Source organism: Nicotiana tomentosiformis, chromosome 6 (genome assembly GCF_000390325.3).
Source record: "Nicotiana tomentosiformis chromosome 6, ASM39032v3, whole genome shotgun sequence".
Classification (NCBI taxonomy): domain Eukaryota; kingdom Viridiplantae; phylum Streptophyta; class Magnoliopsida; order Solanales; family Solanaceae; genus Nicotiana; species Nicotiana tomentosiformis.
The window spans coordinates 134,827,909-134,852,080 of NC_090817.1; the positions used below are offsets into that span (position 1 = coordinate 134,827,909).

General features: G+C 36.2%; 3 protein-coding genes across 6 annotated transcripts; 1 reads left to right on the top strand and 2 right to left on the bottom strand.

Annotated features, from left to right (window-relative positions):
• Positions 1-3,688: 3,688 nt before the first annotated feature.
• LOC104118284 (calnexin homolog 1-like) lies at positions 3,689-7,374 on the bottom strand. Its single transcript, XM_009629502.4, has 6 exons — positions 7,127-7,374; positions 6,966-7,035; positions 4,565-5,688; positions 4,397-4,468; positions 4,198-4,317; positions 3,689-4,064 (listed from the first exon to the last, which is right to left on the bottom strand). Exons 1-6 carry the CDS (start codon positions 7,217-7,219, stop codon positions 3,921-3,923), a joined length of 1,623 nt encoding a protein of 540 aa, XP_009627797.1. The 5' UTR covers positions 7,220-7,374; the 3' UTR covers positions 3,689-3,920.
• Positions 7,375-9,095: 1,721 nt separating this feature from the next.
• On the top strand, positions 9,096-14,280 carry LOC104118282 (uncharacterized). Of its 4 annotated transcripts, none has more exons than XM_009629499.4 (13): positions 9,101-9,235; positions 10,164-10,240; positions 10,345-10,459; positions 10,565-10,789; positions 10,978-11,060; positions 11,150-11,250; positions 11,495-11,618; positions 11,707-11,861; positions 12,417-12,553; positions 12,655-12,825; positions 12,943-13,167; positions 13,334-13,567; positions 13,908-14,280. In XM_009629499.4, the coding sequence occupies exons 1-13, from the start codon at positions 9,233-9,235 to the stop codon at positions 14,046-14,048; spliced, it is 1,791 nt and encodes a 596-aa protein (XP_009627794.1). In that variant the 5' UTR covers positions 9,101-9,232; the 3' UTR covers positions 14,049-14,280. The 4 variants fall into 4 exon arrangements, with proteins under 4 accessions (XP_009627795.1, XP_009627794.1, XP_018633818.1 ...); XM_070177851.1 differs by having other exon boundaries at positions 9,221-9,235; positions 10,340-10,459; XM_009629500.4 differs by lacking the exon at positions 10,164-10,240 and having other exon boundaries at positions 9,096-9,235; positions 10,340-10,459.
• Positions 14,281-15,068: 788 nt separating this feature from the next.
• Positions 15,069-18,829, bottom strand: LOC104118281 (calnexin homolog 1-like). The gene is made up of 6 exons (XM_009629497.4): positions 18,642-18,829; positions 18,438-18,507; positions 15,944-17,067; positions 15,776-15,847; positions 15,575-15,694; positions 15,069-15,443 (listed from the first exon to the last, which is right to left on the bottom strand). Exons 1-6 carry the CDS (start codon positions 18,732-18,734, stop codon positions 15,303-15,305), a joined length of 1,620 nt encoding a protein of 539 aa, XP_009627792.1. The 5' UTR covers positions 18,735-18,829; the 3' UTR covers positions 15,069-15,302.
• Between the last annotated feature and the right edge of the window lie 5,343 nt (positions 18,830-24,172).

A 24,172-nucleotide genomic window follows, 5' to 3' on the forward strand; every position in this document is an offset into this window, starting at 1 on the left:
TTCGGTTCGGCCGATTATTTTATAAAATTGGTACCATACCAATTTTTCGGTTATTCTATTATGTATAACCAAAATTAGACTTTTCAAAACCGTCCCAATCATGTCGGTTTTTCTTTGATATCGGTACGGTTCGGTTAATTTTCGGTATTTTTTTAAACATCATGTAAAATTCAACAGTAGAAGTAGAATGCAATAACATACGTTCTTAGGACTTAGCAAACTTTCTAGACATTTTTACTGTTTAAATGGTGATGAATTAAAAAAAATAAAAGATGGCTAGAGTATAGATCCATCAACTATTCTACAACAACGTAAAGGAAATCAAGCAAAGGCAAAGAAAATATAAATCACATGAGTGGAAAGATATTAACCAAGCTGGTACTCAAGAATAAAATCTATAGAAGATTAAATATTCAAAAAGATAAATCTAAATTATGTAAAAGGAAACATATTCAATACATTGAAGTTTGCTACTCATTATCGCTAGAATACTTTGTGTCTTGCTAATAAAGATACTTGAAAATAACTCAGTTTAAGTAGATATAGCATAATAGGTTTTAGGAATTAGTATTTTGAGTTTAATTACTTGTTGGCTTGTAATAGTTTGTATAATTCCAAGGCCCAAAGAAAAATTTAATGCATTATTATTTTTAAACTTATTAGATAAATATATTTTTCACATATAAAATTTATTCGGTACGGTTCGGTATTATTTTTATAAAATAAAAAACCTACCCTAATTATCGGTGCGGTTATAGATTTATATAAAATCATACGATTTCTTAAAAAGAAACCTAAAAATCTGTTCGGTACGGTACGGTTCGATCGGTTGTCGAATGGTACGGTACGGTTCGATCGGTTGTCGAATATCCATTGACACCCATAGGCCTATACTATAGCGCCTTAATAAACGGCGCTATACTATAGCGCCTTAATAAACGGCGCTATACTTACCCGTCTTTTCATATTCACGTATAACGCCTTTTTAAAAGGCGCTATACCTTAACGGGCAATTCTATTTTTACGGTTGGTGTTCTTTGACTATGCGCAGGCTACGGGTTAGATTGGTGCATGACTCGATTGTCTGGGATTTTGGTAAAAAATTTCCTAAAGTTAAAATTTAGGATTTGAAGGTCATTTCAGGTCGGAATTGGATGAAATTGGGCCATGATCGAAGGCAAAGCTCGAGGGCCAGGATCGAGACCCAAGATCGAGGGTTACAAGATCGAGGCTCAATCCCATGACCGAGGCCATGGCCGAGGCCCAGGCTCGAGGTCCATGAGGGATTGCCCCAGACTTTGGAGGGTTGCACCTCCACAAACTTCTCAGCCGCCACGTCTTCCACCGGGTCTTCAGGCCATGATTCCAGCACTAGCTACCGTCCCACCTGATACCTCCGGCAGCAAAAACCAAGCACCTGGAGGAGCTTTCCAAAGGCAGTAGATTGTTTGAAGAAAGAATTTGAAATGAAAGAAGATTTTGTCTTGGTGTGCAAATTGAGTATATGAAAGATAGAATTTTTGTCCATCAATCAACATACAACGAAAAGATTTTAAAGTGATTCTATATGGATAAAGCACATCCATTGAGTACCCCCGATGGTTGTGTGATCACTTGATATAATAAAGATCTATTTCAATATGGATTTTGTTGTTGGGCTCCCACAGACTCAGAGAAAATTTGACGTAGTTTGGGTCATTGTGGACAGGTTGACCAAGTCAGCCCATTTCATTCCAGTGGCAGTTATCTATTCTTCAGAGAGGTTAGCTGAAATTTACATTCGTGAGATTGTCCGCCTTCATGGTGTGCCCGTGTCTATTATTTCAGATCGAGGTACGCAGTTTACCTCACATTTCTGGAGGGCTGTACAACATGAGTTAGGTTTTGGAGATAGGAACGAGGGAGGAACCTCACTGTTGGATTTTGCTGGTGCTTTTGACTTGGTGGTAGCTAACACGTGTGTTCAGAAGAGGGAGGACTACTTGGTCACTTTTCGGAGTAAAGTAGCCAAGACTCAGATTGATTATCTTCTCATCATGCGGTGTGATAGGGGTCTTTGCACTGATTGTAAGGTTATCCCGAGTGAGTGTCTATTGACTTCAAATTTGGCACATAAGTCATAAATGACATAACGAAGCTGTTCAAATTTTCAGAATTAGATTCCGGCTCCGATATCAAAAAGTCAACACCGTGGTCAAACTTGGAAATCTTTAGCCTTTAAATTGCTAAATTCGTTAAATGGTCATAACTTGAGTTAGGGACCTCCAAATTAAATTTCGGGCATATGCCCATGTCCCAAATCACGATACGGAGCTAACGCCGAACCAAGTCAAATCTAGTTCGAATTACCTCAAATTTTACACACAGGTCACAAATGACACTACAAACCTACAATCACTTTCGAAAATCTAGTTAGTATATATATATATATATATATATAGGGTGGGGACTCCATGTGTTGCGGATCGTAACATGGAATGCAGCTCATCACAAAGTCTCCTCAGTAGCTACGCCACGCCTAGAGGACCACAAAATGTACGTGTCTCAGTACCTGCACAATTAGTGCAGAAGTGTAATATGAATACGTAAATCAATGCGTACCCAATAAGTATCTAGCCTAACCTCGAAGAAGTAGTGACGAGAGATCGACAAAAATGAAGATTAATTCATGGAATATAATCACAAGGGAGTTAAGAACACTTACCCCAAGTTGCGTGGAAAGTTTTCTCTCCAGAATCGCCCAACCCGAGCTCCAAAATTTGAATGGGAAAAAATCTCGGAACCCTCGTTTTAAACATTGCCCAGGCATTTCCGCACCTGTGGTGCCTGGGCTCGCACTTGCGCATCTGCATTTGCAGATAAAAATGCGCGCCTACGGAAAACAGCCGGCCCTCTAAAATCTCGCATCTGCGGCGCTATTCTCGCATCTGCGGGCTTCGCAGATGCCCATTCCCCTTTGCACCTGCGGTTGCCTCACGCCAGCCCCAGTCCGCATCTGCGCCGACCATCCACTTTGAGGGCTATTTGTATACTTCACCCAAAAATTGCAGAAATATGACACTTTTTGGGGTAGTTTTTAAAGTTTGATCCTCATTTTTCCTATGGGCATAACTTTAAGGTCAAAAGTTAAACGTGTTGTTCATAGGGCAAGCATGGAGCAACACTTGTTAAACTTGAAGTTCTGTCAATGAGATAGCTGGGACAAAAATTCAAGATCTGCTCCTTGAAACTTAATTGTATTTTTAAAATGCCTATTTTATCCTCAATTTTATCTGGTCGATATTTTTTTTCTACTTTTTTAATATCATGATATTTTTCTTAATATATGTTATGAAATTACCTATAGTGAAAATATATTTTTTTAAAATAAAAAATGATAATCAATCATATATAATTTACTGATATTGAATAATAAAGGAAATGGGCAAAATTAAAATATTAGGCTAAAGGATTTGGTAATTTAAATCAAATAAACGATAGCGCGCGATATATGTATTTTGGTCACTAAATTTTTTTTCCATCTATTTTTGTGTTGAGTCCAAAAACTCATTATTTTGGTTCTTGGCTCTGCTCTAAGGCTGTTGGAAGAAAAAGAAGAGACTATTAACTTTGAGACATCAAAAAAGTGAACGTCAAATCCAGCAAGAGGACTAAAATAAACTTAACAAAAAGAATCTACGACGGCCTATATAAGCAACTTGAACAAGAATCTTTTAATTCAAAAATTATGGAAGAATCCAAATTATATGGATCTATCTCATTGTACATTGTCAAACATTGCCTGTTCCTAGGAAAAAAATATATAAACTTCTGGGAAAATGTTTGCTTGCCCTGGCCATTTGGTAAAGCAGGGGGGAAGAAGTGCATAGCACCTAACTCAAACATCCAAGTCCTTCTAGCACTCACTACTTCGCCCATCACTAATTATCACGTCTAGTCCTCCTACGAGGAGCAGCGGCAGCATCCTCATTCTGCTCTTCTTTCTCCTCTGTAGCTCCTTCGCTGTTAGAAGTTGATGCCTCAGCACCATCACTTTTCTTAGGCTCTGCAGTAGTAGCTCTTGCCTGCACAAGCAAGAATTCTTTTATCAAAAACATACCCGTTACAAGTACGAAAGCAGGTGGGATATTTCTTTCTTTTTCCTTTTTGCTTTGAAGGAGGGAATGGGGGAAAAGCTGAGGCAGAATTCGGACTTACAGGTTGCTGCTTCTTCCCGCCAAAGATGAGCTTCAAGAGAACTGTGAAAATGACAATTATGATTGAAATGACAACACCAACTGTGAGATTAGGCTGTGTCTCGGCCTTCGCAAGAAGATCCTACACGACAAGTCTATGTATTAGTCACACATGCAAAAATGAAACAACATGCAACACAGAACACCAGTCATTCACTCACCAGTACTTTGGACTTGTGCTCACCCAACAAGGGGATGTCAGCCACCTTGTAGAGAAGATCAAATACCACTTTCTGCAGATTGTTCCAATATATCTCTAGTCAAGTGACGAAATACAAAGAAAAACCAAGAACAATGAAATGTATGGTGAAGAAAGTACAATCAATTACCTGGAATCCTTTGAGCCCACCAGAGTTTGCTACTTCCTCAGCCTTCTGTTTCTCTTTCTCTGCATCAAACTTGGGCTTCCATGCAGTCTTCCTGTATGATTCTGCAACCTTCTCATCACTTGCTATCAAGATATTGTCAAATAATATACCATCCTGCATTGTCCAGATTTCAATGCCAATTGCTGCAATAGGCTCAAAATTGGGCCTGTCGAGTTTGAAGTAGTTAGGATTTGGAATATCCCTTGGCTTCCAAATACCCTTGTAATTGGGATTGTCAATCAGTGGAGCATGCCATTTTCCCTTGTAAGCTGGATTGCTCTTCATTGGTCTTTTCCACTCCCCACATCCAGGGCCTTCTGCACACTTCGGGTTATCAATTTTTGGAGCCTCCCATTCACCATCTTCCTCATCAACCCAATCTTCAGGCTTTGTTGCCTCAGGATCATCGATTTCTTCAGGTTCGTCATCCAACCATCCCTTGGGCTTCTCAGCATCTTCATCTTCAATTTCCATTGGTGCATCCTCGTCCCAATCATCTGGTTTCTTAGCATCTGGGTCTGGAATTTTTGCCCTCTCATCCCAGTCCTCGGGCTTCTTATCTTCTGGATCTGGAATGGTCTCTGCAGGAATGAGAGGTGGCTCAAAATCATCAGCTGAAAGGAAGTTTGCCTTCTTTTTCTCTTCCCCGTCAATCAAGATCAGCAACTCATTGTCCGGTTTCAGCACAGCAGTGTAGACATGGGTTAGTTTGTCAGAAGGTACAGATGGTGGAAACTTAAGGTGGTGCTCGATGTACTCCCCACTCTTAGGATTCTTGTGTTTCAAGATGAAGTGAACCTTGTTTGTGGCTCCACATTTATCTGGTCCAAACATTATAGTATAGGGAGACTCGTTGTTGAATTCCTTGGGAATCCAACCTGCCTCCTGGGGCCGGAGGTATTTAAGATAAGCACCACCACATTCAAGTCCATCCTGGAGGCGAACTTCATATTGAAGAACCACAGCTCCATCTTTGAGGTCGACAACATCATCAAGCTCCTTGACAATAGCATATTTCCTTGCCTTTTCACTCACAAGAAGCCCATAGTCATCATGCCCTTCACTCTTGGCATGTTTCCACACACCTGAGACACAATTACAACTCAATATGAACGCTTGAAACTTCAACATCAAAGATTCACTCAGCATCAAAAACATAAAGACATTGCACAAAGATATAAGAAGCTCTACAGTGACAAATTTATCTAAACAATCAAAGTTCGACTTAGCATTATAGACATAAAGGCATTGCACAAAGGCATGAGACAAATTCTAGTGAGAATTACTTTACGGCTGATGTCAAACAGAATCAAGGAGTTCTACTTTGCTTCGAAACAAATGGATTTTGGGTCATATCGGTCACAGTGAACACAGTTCTGCATCATATGCATAGAGCATTAAAGGATTTGGCAGTATTCAAAAATTTGGCAGGGTGGAAAATAAATACACACCTTCACAAAAATTAATGGATTTGAATAATAGCATATACTTAAGAGACAACACAAAGCATCTTTATCACCTTATTTGCCTTGATTTTGTATGTATAGAATGATGCTGTCACAAGTAACATCACAAGGATATTATAGTATTGAATATCACTCCACTCGGTTTTAGCTATATAAAATCATTAAAGACTTTAATTAGCATACTTCTCTAAGTTTCTATACGATATTTTAGTATAATATGCCACCACTCCACCCTCAGCCAAGGGTAGGACATCAAATAGAACGCCTCTCCCCAAAAACGAAGTTGGATTCATAATAATAATGCATTATCCATAGAGTTGCAGTTCAAAGAGAATAAGATAAGCAAATACACCACGCCCCCATCCTTAAATGCATCCATCCATCAAATTCAAAATTATCATTACAATTTTAAACATAAGTTTTTTGGCAATGAGTTACCCCCCCCCCCCCCCCCCAAAAAAAAAAAAAAGAAAATAAAACACCCCATCCGTCTCACTTTACATTTCAACTTGGATGACAGAAATTTGTACACTTTCATAATTTTACAATTCAAATTCCAAATCTTAAGCATTGGTGTGATTTTCTTAATCAATTCAAATTCAACTATAAGGATCTGCCACCAAGGATATAGTCTAGTGGTCAACGAAGTGGGGTGAGAACTTGAGTTCTCAAGTTTAAATCCTGACCCGACCTATTTCTTCCTATCTATCCAAGTCTTGGGGATAGAGTTACCGTTGCTGACAGAAGGTAGCAGTTATCACGCCAAATTAGTTGAGGTGTATGCAAACTAGTCGGACACCACACTTATTAAAAAATATCTTACACTATGCTAATACGATATATATAAAAGTCAAATTCTAAAGGAATACTGAACAGATCCAGACAAAAAAGCTTACCATTATAGTCCTCTTTCTCAGACACAATCCAACGCCCATCAAATGCCTCATCGAATGACTCGTAAATTTTCTACAAAAGAAAAGGCAACCAAATCTCAGCCAACACACGCTATTGCAAAGACAAACATGAACATACACGTAAGTAAAGATATTTATCTTACCACATCTGAAGAGGCGTAGAGTTGAGAGACGAAGCAACCGGCCAATAGCAACAGTGCATATTGCGTCCACATCCTCCGATTCTGCTCTTTCATAATATCGAAATATGGTGCAAAGAGAGAATTAGATCAACACGGGGAGAAGAAGAAGTCTCCAGAAACCGGAGAAAAACAGAGAAATTTTTGCGGGACAATAATTTCCAGATAGTAGCATAAATAGATCTTGAGACCAAGAAAAAATAAATAAATAGATCTTGAGAAATGTGGCGTCGACTTGTTGTAGCCAATTGTACTTTGTGCCACGTGATATGAACCAATTAACATTTGCCACGTTGTTTGTAGCGACAAAAACGAGGACTTGCATGGAAAGTTTGTTCTACGGTTGGGATTGTTTTGTGGCATTGATCTAAGTAATTTTATAGGTCATATTATGTTTACTACATTGTATGTTATTTATTATTAAAAGAATGTTTTTAGTGTTTTCTTTACAATATTAACCTCAACAAAAGTTTTACACTTCGATTTGGTTTGTGGCTCAAGTTTTCTTCAGAATTTAAGTTAATAGAGGAAAAACATTCGCACATAATTTTATTAGTACAAGTAATTTTTTTATTAGTGCAAAATTATTTTTAAGATACAAGGATAGATATTTAATGGAAAGACATCAAAAGTTGATGAGTAATTCGGAATCCCAATAAATCTAGTTCAATTTTACATCTTTTCTAACAATAACAGTAATATTGAGATATGTATTACTAATATTGAAATTTAGACAAAAATCATAGGAAATTGTAACGAGAAACACAAATATGTGAATAAACGTGATTAATATACCTACGACGATTGGCGGAGGCTTCGTCGAAAAAAATATTACTAAATATATATTTGTGAATAATACCAAAATAAAATATATTTAATACAAATAGAAAATGACACCACTTTAACATGAAAATTGGCTTTGCTCCCTGGTTCAACCTTCAAATTTATTAGAGAGGACATGGGATTGAGTCCTATAGGATACCTTATTTTAATTTTATAAATTTGGTCATTCTTCTTAAAAAAAATATTGGAGACAACAAGGGCTGAACCTTGGACCCCTTATCCTAAATGGAAAAATTAAACCACTTGAGCTGGCACATAATTATTAATAGCAAGTAATTTAAAATCATTCTAGAATGGGATTAGTCGAACGACCGTTAAATTTAAACCTTAAATTTGAAAAAATTGATCGAGCAATAATATTGAGATAAGTAGCAGCAATATTTGAAAGAGATAGGACGATTCTTATTTCTTACAAGTGCGTCCAATATGAATTATAATGTCATGAATTATAAACCACATTGAGTATCAAAAGAGCAAAAGGTGGATGCAACCTGTTTTTATAGGTTCCATCGAACACATTATACTTTTATCATATCATAAATAATTAGTGAAAATTTATAAAAATATCAATAAATGCTAAATTTTCAAGTCATAACTATAAAAGTTCATTACTAAGAACTTAAATGTTAAATTATAAATTCATCTTTACAAAAAGTTATACGAATATGCGGGGCGGAGCTAGTTTTCGATTGCGTGTTCGGTTGAACCCCGTAGTTTTAGTTCAATATCGTGTATTTATCTTTAAAAATTGATTGAATTATATATAAATTATTAATTTAGAACCTAATAATTTAAAATAACTAAAATTTCGAATTCATAAATTTTAAATCGTGTATTTGCATGTACAAATATGCATATATAATCATTAAGGAATAGTATGTTTATCCCCACTACGAGCATAAACTTTTTAGATTAAACTATTGTAGAATTGGTTATACTAAACATTGAAATGGAAGTGAAATTTTAGAAATTGTAGCAAGCACCGCAAGAGCAGACGTAGGAAACCACACAAAGGGCCTCGTCCTCATGACTAATTACGTGGCAACCTGCTAATGTGACATTTGTCACTTGATACCCACGTTGCCTCCACCGTTCTTGCCATTAACCACATTCCTCGGACTGTTTCTTGTTTCTACATTGTTATGTTATGTTAAACAGCAACGTAACTCCAATTTCTTCTTCATTATTCCCATTAGAATATTGGGTTTTGCCTGCATTTCCACATATATGGTACACTCTCGACTCCTCCTCCTTTATCTTCCTCTTGCTTAATCAAGAATAGCTTGCGTTTCTGCTATTTCTTTTTGTATTGTTGCTAATTTAAATTGGTACAATAGTTTTGACTCGTTTTAATGATACTTGCTAATGTACTCATGAGTACTACAGTTTACAATGTATCATTTCAAGTTACTATGGATTTTCTTGCAAGCTTGCAGTCATTATTTCATCTATGCATTTAGTAGTTGGTGGGAGGGGTAATTGGTAAAGTTGATGTCACGTGACCGATGTCATGACTCACGGTTTCGAGCCGTGGAAACAGGCTCACGAAGAAATGCAGGTAAGGCTGCGTATAATAGACCATTGTGGCCCCGCATAGCCGGAGCTTGGTGCACGCCCTGCCTATTATACAATCTATCATTTGAAGTTACTATGGATTTTCTTGTTTAATTTACATTGCAAGCTTGAAGTCATTATTTCTTCTATGCATTTAGTAGCTAGCTTTTGGAAGAGGAGCTTAGCGTAATTGGTAAAGTTAATGTCATGTGACCAGCAGGTCACGACTCACGGGTTCGAGCCGTGGAAACAACCTCCTGCAATTGGTAAAGTTTTTGCAGGAGGTTGCATACAATAGACCCTTGTGGTCTGGCCCTTCCCTAGACCCCGCAACCCATAGCGGGAGCTTGATGCACCGGACTGCCTATATTATACAATCTATCATTTGAAGTTACTATGGATTTTCTTGTTTAATATATTTCCATTGCAAGCTTGCAGTCATTATTTCCACTATACATTTAGTAGGTTGTGGATAACATAGTAGGGGAACACCACTGAATTATATTTTAGCACTCTAAGAATAGAAACAGCAGACTAGAAGGTGAAAAGGTAAATAAAGATCTAGTGTCTGGTCTCTTTCTTCAAACTAACATTTGCAAAGCAGGTCAGAATTTGTAGAAAGTTACGCAAATATTTACCACAGAGCACCTGGGGTTATTATTCCAGGGACCTTACGTCAAGGTAGTACATTCAAATTTGCATTAAATCAATGATAAAGTTAGTTGCCTCTATTATATAGTTGCTATAGTTTCTGTTTGATAATCTGTAGTTATTAATCAGGACAGTGGGAAGTTGGGTCCTAAAAACTGCGGGGAACACTTGGAACAGGCCAAAAATAGTTTTCCAGTATGTAAATGTGGATTTGATATGTTGGACGCTGGTTTTTTCAATGACTGTAAGGTACTGTGACAGTGTTAATAAGATCACTTAAACGTTTCGTTAGTACTCTCGCTGTGAATTGGAAAACTAAGTAGGACCATTTTTGTTGTGCTCATTCTTTTTCAGAAGCTTGAAATTCAAAAGGGTGCACAAGATTTTAACATTCCTATAATCGGAAGCTATAGGAAGTTAGTCGCTACTGAAAATGGAGGTCTACATAACCCTTCTCCTTTGGTTTTCAATTCTGTATGGAATGCGAAAGAAGTAAAGCAAGGAACAGGCAAGTTCAATTCCCCTGTATACTCTGGTATTCAAAGGCCAAAAAATGATGAGGATATTGCTTTTATGAGTGTAAGTGCACCCTCTTAGTCCCTTTAACTTATACTGTAATCCCAACCAAACGTGGAATAAACTCATTTCAAATTTAATCCCGGAATTAATTTTCCCTTATCCCTCGTACCAAACGAGCAAGGAACTATGTTGTACCAATGTATGTCATTTTTATTTTATTATTGATACATGGTATGCTGTTATATCAGATTCTTGAACTTGGGCAACTTCTAAAGGAAAAATTAATTACATCAGCGGAGCTAACAGGAATATTTTTGGACAGATTAAAAAGGTATGGTGAATGCTTTTCTTCCTGTAATCTGCTTTGTATGTTATTGAATAATTTGATTCTCAAAATATTGTATTTCCGGAGCTTCACAGGTATGGTCCTGTCCTTGAATCCGTTATCACAATTACTGAAGAATTAGCATATCAACAAGCAAAAGAAGCTGATCAACTGCTTTCAAAAGGCAAATATTTGGGTAACATTCCTCCTTCCTTTCCCCTTGGCCCTCTTCCTTTCTTGTATACCCTTGCTGCTATTAGCATTTTACCTACTCTTAACATCCTTCATTATTTTCCATTATATTCCAGCACTTCTCATTTTATTCTAAGAGATGAAGCCTCCCGGGTCTGATCTTAATTAGAAAAACTTCATATACAATTAGCTTTCTCTGAATTTTCTCAAAGGGACTAGATACATTTATTTGATTTTATTCTTTATAGGTCCTCTTCATGGGATTCCGTATGGTTTGAAGGACATTATTGCAGTACCAAACTATCCCACAACATGGGGCTCCAAATCTTTCAAAGATCAAGTTCTTGATCTCGAAGCTTGGGTTTATAAGAGGTATTGACAAATGAATGTAGAGGCCCCATTCACTAGCTATCATATATTGTGCATGTGTTTGTATAACTTATAGATACGGTTGATGCAGGCTGAAATCTGCTGGTGCTGTTCTTGTTGCAAAATTAGTCGCTGGTTCTTTAGCATATGATGATATCTGGTTTGGCGGTAGAACAAGAAATCCATGGAATATGGAAGAATTTTCTACTGGTTCATCGGCAGGGCCAGCTTCCTGCACCTCAACAGGTATATCAAGTTATTAAGTTATTCCTAATAGGTGTTTTGATGGAGATAAGCCTATCTTCCATTGTGGCAAATATGATATTACTTCTTCTGCTAGATGCCTACATCTGTTTGTGTATCTGCACGGTCGAAAGAATGGACTTGAACTAACATTTAGTCATTCAATGATCCAAATGAATAGAATTTAAAGGATCTTATATACTGTGTGTGTCTTCCGGAAATAGTCTCTTTGCCCTTCCAGGGTAGGGGTAAGGCTGCGTACATCCTACCCTCCCCAGACCCCACTTGTGGGAATACACTGGGATGTTGTTGTTGTTGTTGTTGTTGTTATGTATTCTGTGCCTAATCCTGAAATTGGTTCAACAACTATGACCAACAACAAGGAAAGTATGTGCAACAGGTAAATGGTGATAAGCAATATCAGTCCGCCTATGAACTTTGTGTTTGTGGATGGAATCCTCCATCAAGACTTAGAAGGGCAATTCCCGCCCCTTCGTGTTAGTTTGCTTATTAGTAGGCGAAGTATATTCTTTTGACAGCGGTGTCTTTGTGTTGCAGGTATAGTTCCTTTTGCAATTGGTTCAGAAACTGTTGGGTCGATTACCTACCCAGCTGCTAGGTGTGGTGTTACTGCATTGCGGCCCACTTTTGGAGCTGTTGGTCGTACTGGAGTTATGAGCATATCTGAAAGCTTGGTACCATATCTCTTCCACAAACACAGAATTTGATTCCATTTCGTATGTGTTTTATCTTTTATTATAGCAGCACTGACACTTAAATCTGGCTGTTCTATTAGGACAAACTAGGACCATTTTGTAGAAGTGAAGCAGGTTGCGCTGTTGTTCTCGATGCCATCCTGGGAAAGGACCCAGATGATCTTTCATCCAGAGACATCGCGTTAGTTGATCCATTTTCAGTTGACATCACAAAACTCACTGTCGGTTATCTTGAGGACGCTGACAAGGAAGTAAGTGACTTCTTTTCATTACTAGAAATTTCAACATATGACTAATTCTGTAATTCAATTCGTTTCTTCATCTTCTGTGAGTGCCAGGATTTGACTGTTTAATTATGTCAATGACAGGTTGTTAATGTACTTCAATCAAAGGGAGCGAAGATGGTTCCTTTTGATCTGAAATATACTGTTGACATTGCTCAAGGTATTGTCAACTTCACTATGGATGTTGACATGCTAGCCCACTTTGATGAGTGGCAACGCTCTAACAAGGATAATGAATTTGAAGCTGAAAACCAATGGCCTCTTGAACTTCGACGTGCCCGTGTAATAACTGCTGTAGACTATATTCAGGTATATGTCTTGTTCTAGAAAACAATTCTCGAGGTGTTAAAACACTTTGGCTTCGGATAGAGCCTGATCCACTTTGCAGTTGTTGTTCAGACATTAACAGATTAATATTTGTATGTGGAATCAAATATTTTGTTAAGCGTTAAAAGAATGAAGTTGTACTTAACAGGCACAGAGAGCTAGAAGCAAATTGATTCAGGAAGTCAGAGAAAGCTTCAAAGTTGACGCGTTTAATGGAGATGCAACTGATTGGGAGAAAGTTTGTGTGGGCAATCTAGTGGGTATGCCAGTAGTGGTGGTTCCAATAGGATTTAAGAAGATACCGAATGCTCCAACAGATGATACTCGCAGGAGGACAACAATCACTACAGGCATTTATGCTCCTCCCGACCATGATCATGTTGTAAGGCTCTAATTCTCTCTCTTATGTTTTTGTGATTTGTAAGGGATACCTCCCACCAGCGGCAACTCTAGGATCATCTATATCTAATGTTAGTGTGTTCAGAATGAGTGGTTTTAGTATATTAGTATGTGTATGCATTTTATATGTTTTTTTGTATATGTGACATCGTTCGAACAGAAAGCAATGAGTTCATTTGAACTCAAGGAACGCGCCCTAAATCCATGTTTACTGTCAACACTAAGTGTAGTTCTTTGTCTTGTTATTGAGATGTGGCTTTTGGAATTCTGTTCTTTGCTAAGCAACCTCCATATTGATTTTGTGTGTTCCTTTTTACGCGCAGGCTTTAGCATTGGCAATGGCTTATCAGTCAGTCACCAATCATCATAAGCAGCGTCCTCCAATTGATGATATTGGGCCAAACGATTCGATTCCAAACCCACCCACATCCATGATACCCGCAAGACAACTGCGTGGTTATTAATCTCCGTGGGGCTTCTGCCGTCACTTTGCGTCGTTTAACTTATTATTGAAGATGTATACCACTGGTTGTAATTGTTACAAAGTATTGGATTGTCTTTTCTTAGTTCCAGTGGGAGAAAATACTTTTCTTCTACTTGTTTCGCTAGATGAGATATTCGGGGGCGGGGGCCTTCTTACTGGTATATTGGTTCCATTCTGTTTAACCTTTCAATAGTTGATGGTTTGGACTTTGATATCTCCATTTATTGTTTGACCTTTGGGGGGGAATAGGTATTAGATCTTGTCTCATAACACGAAATTTCACTTCAAACCCTGAAGTGATGTTTAAAATTGACATTTTTAGGATGGTAGGAGGAGTAAAGAATTAATTTGTCTCAGAAGGTTAGGTTAGATGTTAGGACACTGTCTCAGTTGCACTGGTGCCAATTTACCATGAGTAGTATTTAATGGTCCTCAACCATCTCCTTTCAAGTAACAAAGGGTACAGAAATTATAAAGAGGAAGGAGGCAAGTGCACCGATAGTCATTTTCAGGGATGCTACATAGAAATTAGTCCGTACTTATTTGTCTTGAAATTTTAAACTAAAAATCATAATTTCAACACAATTCAGGATACTCTTGTCTCGAAAAATTGAACTGAAAAAAATTTAGAATGCACCGGCTATATTCTGGTGTCATTTCTACTTATTCATGAGCAAATCCCTAACAATATAAAACCGGGCTTATATGGATGGTCTTAGCTGTAGATTGTGTGGTTCGAAGTTCACTCGGTTGACTGTTTGGAATGATGATGAAAGAATATTAATCAGAGGATTCATAAACAGGATATAACATAAATCTCTCTTTCACAGAACTAAAAACTAGATTACTAGAATCCATTGTTATTAATTTTCTGTCAATCGTTGGTACTGCTTTGCTCTAAGGCTGTTGGAAGGAAAAGAAGAGACTATGTATGAATCATAAAGACATCAAAAAAGAAAGTCAAAATCCAGCAAGAGGACTAAAATAAACTTAAATAAAAAAAAAAAATCTTCTACATCAAATACTATGGAAGAATACCCTAATTATATGGATCTGTCTCATTGTACATTGTCACACATTGCCTGTTCCGAGGGAAAAAACCATAAAATTTTGGGAAAATGTTTGCTGGCCTGGCCATTAGGTAAAGCAGGGGAAGAAGTAAGATAGTAAAGGAAGATAAAAGAACAGCATAGCACCTAAGTCCTTCTAGCACTCGCTACTTCTTCGCCCATCACTAATTATCACGTCTAGTCCTTCTACGAGGAGCAGCAGCAGCATCCTCATTCTGCTCTTCTTTCTCCTCCGTAGCTCCTTGACTGTTAGAAGTTGATGCCTCGGCACCATCACTTTTCTTAGGCTCTCCAGTAGCTCTTGCCTGCACAAGCAAGTAGGTTTCTTTTATCAAACATACCCAACAAACATGAAACCAGGTGTGATATTTCTTTCTTTTCCTATTTCTTTTGGACAAAGGGATGGGAGGAAAGCTGAGGCTGAGTTCGGACTTACAGGTTGCAGCTTCTTCCCACCAAAGGTGAGTTTCAAGAGAACTGTGAAGATGACAATTACGATTGAAATGACAACACCAACTGTGAGATTAGGCTTTGTCTCAGCCTTCTCAAGAAGATCCTACAACACAAATCTATGTATTAGTCACACATACAAAAATGAAACAACATGCAACACCAGAACACCGGGTCATTCACTCACCAGGACTTTGGACTTGTGTTCACCCAACAAGGGGATGTCAGCCATCTTGTAGAGAAGATCAAATACCACTTTCTGCAGATTGTTCCCATATATCTCAAGTCAAGTGACGAAATACAAAGAAAAACCAAGAACGATGGAATGTATGGTGAAGAAAGTATAATCAATTACCTGGAATCCTTTGAGCCCACCAGAGATCGTTGCTTCCTCAGCCTTCTGTTTCTCTTTCTCTGCATCAAACTTGGGCTTCCATGCAGTCTTCCTGTATGATTCTGCAACTCTCTCATCACTGGCTATCAAGATATTGTCAAACAAAATACCATCTTGCATTGTCCAAATTTCAATGCCAATTGCTGCAATAGGCTCAAAATTCGGCCTGTCGAGTTCGAAATAGTTAGGATTTGGAATATCCTTTGGCTTCCAAATACCCTTGTAATTGGGATTGTCAATCAATGGAGCATGCCATTTTCCCTTGTAAGCTGGATTGCTCTTCATTGGTCTTCTCCACTCCCCACATCCAGGGCCCTCGGCACACTTCGGGTTATCAATTTTTGGAGCCTCCCATTCACCATCTTCCTCATCAACCCAATCTTCAGGCTTTGTTGCCTCAGGATCATCGATCTCTTCAGGTTCGTCATCCAGCCATCCCTCGGGCTTCTCAGCTTCCTCATCTTCAATCTCCATTGGTGCATCCTCGTCCCAATCATCTGGTTTCTTAGCATCTGGGTCTGGGATTTTTTCCCTCTCATCCCAGTCCTCGGGCTTCTTATCTTCTGGATCTGGAATCGTCTGTGCAGGAATGAGAGATGGCTCAAAATCATCCTCTGAAAGAAAGTTAGCCTTCTTCTTCTCTTCCCCATCAATCAAGATCAGCAACTCATTGTTCGGTCTCAGCACAGCAGTGTAAACATGGGTTAGTTTGTCAGAAGGTACAGATGGTGGAAACTTAAGGTGGTGCTCGATGTACTCCCCGCTCTTAGGATTCTTATGTTTCAAGATGAAGTGAACCTTGTTTGTGGCTCCACATTTATCTGGTCCAAACATTATAGTATAGGGAGACTCATTGTTGAATTCCTTGGGAATCCAACCTGCCTCCTGGGGCCGGAGGTATTTAAGATAGGCACCACCACATTCAAGTCCATCCTGGAGGCGAACTTCATATTGAAGAACCACAGTTCCATCTTTGAGGTCGACAACATCATCAAGCTCCTTAACAATAGCATATTTCCTTGCCTTCTCACTCACAAGAAGCCCATGGTCATCATGTCCTTCACTCTTGGCATGTTTCCACACACCTGAGACACAATTACAACTGAATATGAACTCTTGAAACTTTAACAATCAAAGCATTGTAGGCATAAGGACATCGCACAAGGATACAAGAAACACTCTGCAGAAGAAATTTATTTTAACAATCAAGGGTTGACTTAGCATTATAGACAAAGACATTGCACAAGGATATAAGACACTCTACTGTGAGATTTATTTTACAGCTAATGCAAAAAAGAATCAAGGAATTCTATTATTGCTTCAAAACAAATGAATTTGGGGCCATATCTGTCCCTGGGAACACAGCTCTGCAGCATATACATAAAGTATTTCAACTCTAAAACAGGGTTCAAAATTTGGCGGGTGGCAAATATATAAAACACCAAAGAAATTAATGGATTTGAATGCTTTATCAAAAAAAGAAAAGTTAATGGATTTGAATGATAAAATTATGCTTAAAGGGCTACACAAAGCATCTTTATCGCTTTCTCTTCATTTTTTTTCTTTTTTTTTTTTTGCACAGGACATCTTTATCTCTTTCTTTGCCTGGATTTTTTAGGTACAGACTGATGCTGTCACAAACAACACAATAAAGATATATATTGAATGCCCCTCCATTCGTTTTTAGCTATATAATCATTATACACATTAATTAGTAATACTTCTCTCTGAGTTCCTATATGATATTTTGGTACTTATATGTCATTATCCCACCCTAAGGATGTCTCTCCCGAAGAAACGAAGTTTCATGAGTTCAAGTCCTTGGATAATTCTTTTTCTTTCTAATAAAAGTAATTATGCAGTAGCCATAGAGTTGCAGTAATTACTTCTTGTAATGCGACTTCAATCCACTAATCTTACATACAAATTCATGAATGATGACATGAAATAAGCAACACTGTATTACAAAATATGATGAGTCAATCACAGAAGGAAGAGTTAACATATACGAATATAGAAGACAGTAGTATAAAACAGTACAGTAATTCTTGAAAATTATTCATAATGCTGCGTCAGGTACCTCAATTCCATTAAACTGAAAATGAAATTTTTTACAAGACTTAACACTCAACAAATGCACCACGTCACCATCCTAAAATGCATTCATCCACGAAATTCAAAATTATCATTTCAATCTTAAACATGAGTTTAGCAATGAGTACCCTCCCATCCCCCCCCCCCCCCCAAAAAAAACTAATTATTATATTTCATTTCGGATTATAGTTTCATTGTATACACTTTCATAACTTTCGACAGTTCAAATTCCAAATTAAGTTTTGGTATGATTTTCTTAATCGATTCAAGGTTTCAACAATTACAATCTCCATTATGCTAAATAAGATACACAAGTCAAATTCCAAAGGAATACTTAACAGATCCAGACAGAAAAGCTTACCATTATAGTCCTCTTTCTCAGACGCAATCCAACGCCCATCAAATGCCTCATCGAATGACTCGTAAAATTTCTACAATCACCAAACGAAAAAAAGCAACCAATTCTCAGCCAACACATATATTCGTTTAAATATGATCTACTAGTAGATACGCTATTGCAAAGACAAACATGTAACATAAACGTAAGTAAAGATATTTATCTTACCACATCTGAAGAGGCGTAGAGTTGAGAGACGAAGCAACCGGCCAATAGCAACAACGCATATTGCGTCCACATCCTCCGGTTCCGCTCTTCCATATCCAAATATGGTGCAAAAAGAGAATTAGATCTAGAAACCGGAGAAAAACAGAGTGAAATTTTGCAGAGCAAGATATTCAGATAGTAGCATAAATAGATCTTGAGTCCCAGAAAAAATACTAAAATACTTGGATCTTGAGAAATGTGGCGTCGACTTGTTGTAGCCAATTACTTTGTGCCACGTGAAGTGGACCAATTAATATTCGCCACGTAGTTCGGAACGAGGACTTTGCGTCGGAAGTTAGTTCTACGGTTGGGATTGTTTCGTGGCATTGATCCCAGTAATTTTAATTTTGTTCGTATAATAAATAGATCATATTATGCTTCTATTTAATATTAAAAGAATGTTCTTAATATGTTAATTTACAATATCAACCTCTACTTCGATTTGGTTTGTGGCTCTAAGTTTTCTTTAGAATTTAAGTTGATAAAGGAAAAACATTCGCACATAATAATTTCCGAAGATTCAATAACGGATTTTTGCAAAATTATCTTTAAGATATAAGGATAGATATTTAATGGAAACAAAATGGAACGACTATCAAAACTTGACGTGGAATTCGAAACCCAATTGATCTAGTTTGTTTTAATTTCTTCTAATGTTATAAAATTGATAATGATGGACTAAAACTTCAGCTTCAAGAAAATAAGAACTCTCTCATGATGTGTTTTTTTCATTAGTATATTATTGCGTGCCATCTACGTCTTTAACTTTAACCAAACAAAGTGTATATCCAATTGCATTATTATCTAAGTTGCCTTGTAATTTTTCTTTTTTGTTACTCCCTCCGTTCATATTTACTTGTTCACGCTAGACATTTCACGTCTCTTAAGAAATAATAATTATCGTATATATTTTACTATATAACCCCTAATAATGATAGTATTTCAAAAAGTTTTGGGAAATAATTTTGAAAATGAGTAATTAATGATAAGGGTAAAATAAGAAAAAAAAATTATTTATTCTTTTGATTTGCTAAAATAGATAAGTAAAAATATATTTTTATTATAATAAGAAAGTAAAAGTGAACGGAAGGAGTAATTTTAATGGGGAATAGTAAATGGAGAGATAGAATAGTATATCCCCAAATCATCTCCCCATTTACTATTCCCCATTAAAATATTATTATTTTTATTATTTAATCTTTTAATTTATCTTTTTATATATACTTAATTATGTTTATATAATATATTTATCTAATTAATTTTTCATCTTAATTTTGACGTATAATTTTGAAAAATTAATTATCGTGCATCTATTTTTTAATATAAAATTAGTAGTTAATTTTATTATGAGTTATAATTGTATGAAAAAGATATAACCATCACAAAAAATGAAAGGTGCAAATATAAAATATTTGATGTTACTACATGATATAATGACTACATGTATTATACTGCACAACATGATAATCGAGAATGAGCGTGATCTTAATGCACCAATTCAAGATGATTTGGAAGGTCCACCCCCAACAGTAGAAATGGCAGTAGATAAAAATCAACGATTTCAAAAATTTTTAGCTCGACATAGAAGAATTAAGGACAAAGATGCTCATTTTGCATTTCGTAATGCATTAATAGATCATTTATGGGAGAATACTAGAGGTTGAAGTTGAATATTTATGTAGTATTTCGAATGAATGTTATCGTTATGTAATATGTATTTAATTAATCTTGTATCTCAATGATTTCACTTTTATTTGAATTATTAGTTAATCTATAATAATTGCTTACAAATTATATTATTTAAAATTTTATGGAATTCTTTTAATGGAAATTACAAATTAATGAAAATAAAAGATGGAATTTATTTAATGAAAATTAAAAAATAAAATTGAAATGAAAGATAATAATATAATATAGAAGAGAGATGAATATAAAAAAAAATATTTTCTTTTGGGGAAAAAAAATGAGAAAATGGTTGGAATAAATTGTTCCCAAAATAGAAAAATACCCGTTTTGGGGACCAAAATGGGGTTAAAGGTTGGAGAGGCCCTGAACAACATATAGTCTTTGCCCTAGTAATGACATCTTTGGGAATTGCGATATGTATAAAAATATGGGCTGGGCAGGATCTTTAGCGGAATGGAATCCTTTTGGGATTTAATGCTACTCGTTGACTCTCATTACAGCACCATATCTATATCTATATAAATAAGATTTTTACCTTACTATAATATAAAACTTTATTACTCTCTAATCAAGTATTAACTTAATTATATGGCTATATACAAATTAGTTTTAAATGGGTATTCTTTATCTTAAAAATTGAATAAGAAATCAGTTATTTCTCATCCTTGTGCTCTCTCTCCTGCACGCGCTCTCTTCGTCTCTCTATGTTCTTTCCCCAATTTTTCTTTCTCTGACGTTCTCTACTTTTTATTCTTTTATGTTTGTATATATTTTTAATAAAATTCATCAATGGATTTCAATCGTTTTACTATAGAGTTTTAACTTAACAATTCCCTTTCATGTTGCACAATTGGTGTTCAAATTGAAATTGTCAATCAAAAATTTTTGAAGGTGTTTGACTCTCCACAATTGACAACCATTAAAAAGCTTAGAAGCTTTGAATTCGAATTTGAGTTTTCAAAAACTATTATTTGTTTGGATTGAGTGTTGTTGCACACAATTGAGAATATTATTTGGAGTTTATATCTCAATTTTTAGGACGGATAATTTTCAAACTGGACTATTAATTGATGGGATATGAATTCCAATTTTAAATTAGGAGCTCAAAATTTAAGGTCACTAAACCCTAAATTTTCAAATTAGCCATGATGAATTAGCTAATCTTTTCCAACCTAATAGTACTTGTTAATACTACTTTATTCTTCTAAGTTTCTTAAAGCGGAAATGACTGCTTCACACAGTTGGAACGGAGGCAGTAATTGACACCGGCACTTTTGGAAATTGTAATCATGTAAAACAGAAAGAAAAAAATAGTGACAGATCACTTCTTGTTATTGAAAGAGAGTATGCAACTTACACCATCACGGACACCACTTAATCTAAATTTTTTACTAGAATACGTATAGAAAATGATACTGCTTCTCGTTATAATAACTTATTCAGAAATGAGAGGAAAATTGATCAGTGGCCTTCTGGGTTAGGATCCACTCCCAATGACTTCAATGTCACAGCTCGAGGCTTCCTGCAATAAGCATATCAGCAACAGAGCTATCAGAAATGCGGTGTCACATTTTACCAAGAATACTAACTTTTCTAAGACTTCAAGTTTATTTAGATGTTGCGATACTAAAATTTCGGCCAAGTTACGTGAACCTAAGATCAAATTAACTACACGTTAACAACCTAATTACCATCTCAAACACTGCATCCAGTAACCTATAAGACGGAAGACACTGAGTATTTCAAATGCTACTGCTATTTCTTTTTAATTATAACATATTGAGTGATACCTGGCCAGAACATCCCCACGCATAGGATCCTATGACAGAATGATCATCAAAATCCTTAACATGAGCGATTTGTCGGAAGAATGATTTTTTGAGGAGCTTGTCGGCTTCCTCTAACACAAGCTCAGGTTCCTCCACCTCTGATACAGTTTCTCTCCTTGATTTCTTCACTCGAACATTAGGCGACCGCCCCAGCTGCTGCACTATTGTGTGTACCCCAAAACATACTTGCAATATTATCAGGCCTAGTCCCACATACACTAGGAAAATACTCTAACTTCACTGCCCTGTATTCGTGTTACAGGGCTTAAGTTCTATACACCGGTATAAAAAAAGTTACACAACTATCAAATCATTATACAATTAAATCTATATGATAAGCATTAACCTCTAACATGACCGGCCATTACAAATCCCAGGTTAAAAGTATCTAATTACGTCTTTATTACTTCTTAATAAAGTTCTTAAATTAAAGATTCTATACAAAGTGGTAGTTGCTAAAACTTCACCTTGGCCTAGCATCCGGATGGTTGGGAACATTAGCAGTACGGGCATGTGACTTCATTTTAGGAGCAGTAGATGTTGCAAAAGTAGCATTTCCTCTTAGGCGAGTGGCCATAGATTTTCACAAACTCTGCTAGGTTGAAATAAGATTGTCAACCCATGTTATGTACTCTTAAAAGATAGATAAAAACTGGAAACAATATTAAGTATTGGTAATACTTACCGAACTTCTGGATGCCATGATTGGAAGTTTGGAGATTAATTGGAACGAATATATATATATATATATATATATATATATATATATATATATATATATATATATATATATATATATACTTTTAGAGGCTTAAGGGAAAGGGAAAATTGAGTCGGTTTAACTTGCTGTTATTGTGTCCAATATTTGCTGGAGTATTTGGTAATGATAGGCGACTTTATAATTGAAGCAAACATATAAGGAGACTCGATTGCATGAGCATGCAGCTGTGGCAACACGTCAGAAGAGAAAAATGGCCAATTTTGCTAGAGCGGTGACTCATGCAACCGAAAAGAGAAATAGAACGTATACTTGACGACCAAAATTCAAAGCTAGTTGCTATGGCCATTCCTTTATAATTCGGCAGGAAGAAATGGGTAAATAGGCACCGTTTACATCATTACCCTAGAAATGATCAACTATATATCCCGTAGTTGTACGTAGCTATCAGACTTTGAAACATAAGGTGGAAAGAGTGGAATTCTAATAGGAAAGTCGCATCTATAAGTATGGCAAATAAGAGGGCGTTTGGATTGACTTAAAAGTTGTATTTAGTAACTTTAAAAATAGCTTTCAAGCCAAGTGCTTTTAAGCCCAGCAACAAGTTTGAAAACCCTAACTTAAAAGCTGGGTTGACCATATAATTTACTCTTTTATCCCTAATAATCTTTTATTTTTCCAAATATCCCTTCAAAGCCAAAAGCCCAACGTTCTTTTCCTTCTTCCCCCTCCACTGTTCCCATTTTTGTCAACCATTTCTAATGCCATTTCTATAGCATATCCCATTTTATATCTATTGCCTTTTCCTATTTTTTTTTAAATTTTTGTGCCCTGATTTCATTTTCATGATTCCTTCTCACGCAAATAATCATAACTACATTTTTATTTTACTCCTCCTTGATTGATAGTATATTTACTAATAATTATTTTCTTGAATTCTTTGTGTTTTAAACCCCTTGTGTTTCTTTTATATTGTCAAATAAACAATGTCATAATTATTTGTCTAGTACAAAAACTAAATTACAAAAATATTCAAAAAAGTTGAAACAAATATATAACACTAATATAGTAACTTCAAATGAAAAATTATCTAAGCATAAATATTTTTTTCTAAATTTTTTAAAGGTAATTCTCCAAAAATAACATACTTTAGTGTTAACAGCTTTAAGGATATTTCAATCATTTTAACAGAAAAAGTGCTTACCAACACTTATTTACCAAACACTTCAATAACTTTTTTTCAGCTTAAGTACTTTTAT

Bases quoted from the DNA above. Each gene is read 5' to 3' on its own strand.
- LOC104118282 (XM_018778302.3), top strand. From the start codon at position 9,153: ATGTTAAACAGCAACGTAACTCCAATTTCTTCTTCATTATTCCCATTA. The intron at 11,251-11,494 runs GTAACATTCCTC...TATTCTTTATAG, and splicing joins TTCAAAAGGCAAATATTTGG to GTCCTCTTCATGGGATTCCG. The intron at 12,554-12,654 runs GTACCATATCTC...CTGTTCTATTAG, and splicing joins TGAGCATATCTGAAAGCTTG to GACAAACTAGGACCATTTTG.
- LOC104118281 (XM_009629497.4), bottom strand. From the start codon at position 18,734: ATGGAAGAGCGGAACCGGAGGATGTGGACGCAATATGCGTTGTTGCTA. The intron at 17,068-18,437 runs GTAAGCTTTTCT...ATTGTGTCTCAG, and splicing joins TGAGAAAGAGGACTATAATG to GTGTGTGGAAACATGCCAAG. The intron at 15,444-15,574 runs GTAAGTCCGAAC...TTGCTTGTGCAG, and splicing joins GTGGGAAGAAGCTGCAACCT to GCAAGAGCTACTGGAGAGCC.
- LOC104118284 (XM_009629502.4), bottom strand. From the start codon at position 7,219: ATGAAAGAGCAGAATCGGAGGATGTGGACGCAATATGCACTGTTGCTA. The intron at 7,036-7,126 runs GTAAGATAAATA...TTTCTTTTGTAG, and splicing joins TCTACGCCTCTTCAGATGTG to AAAATTTACGAGTCATTCGA. The intron at 4,469-4,564 runs GTAATTGATTGT...AACAATCTGCAG, and splicing joins GTGGGCTCAAAGGATTCCAG to AAAGTGGTATTTGATCTTCT.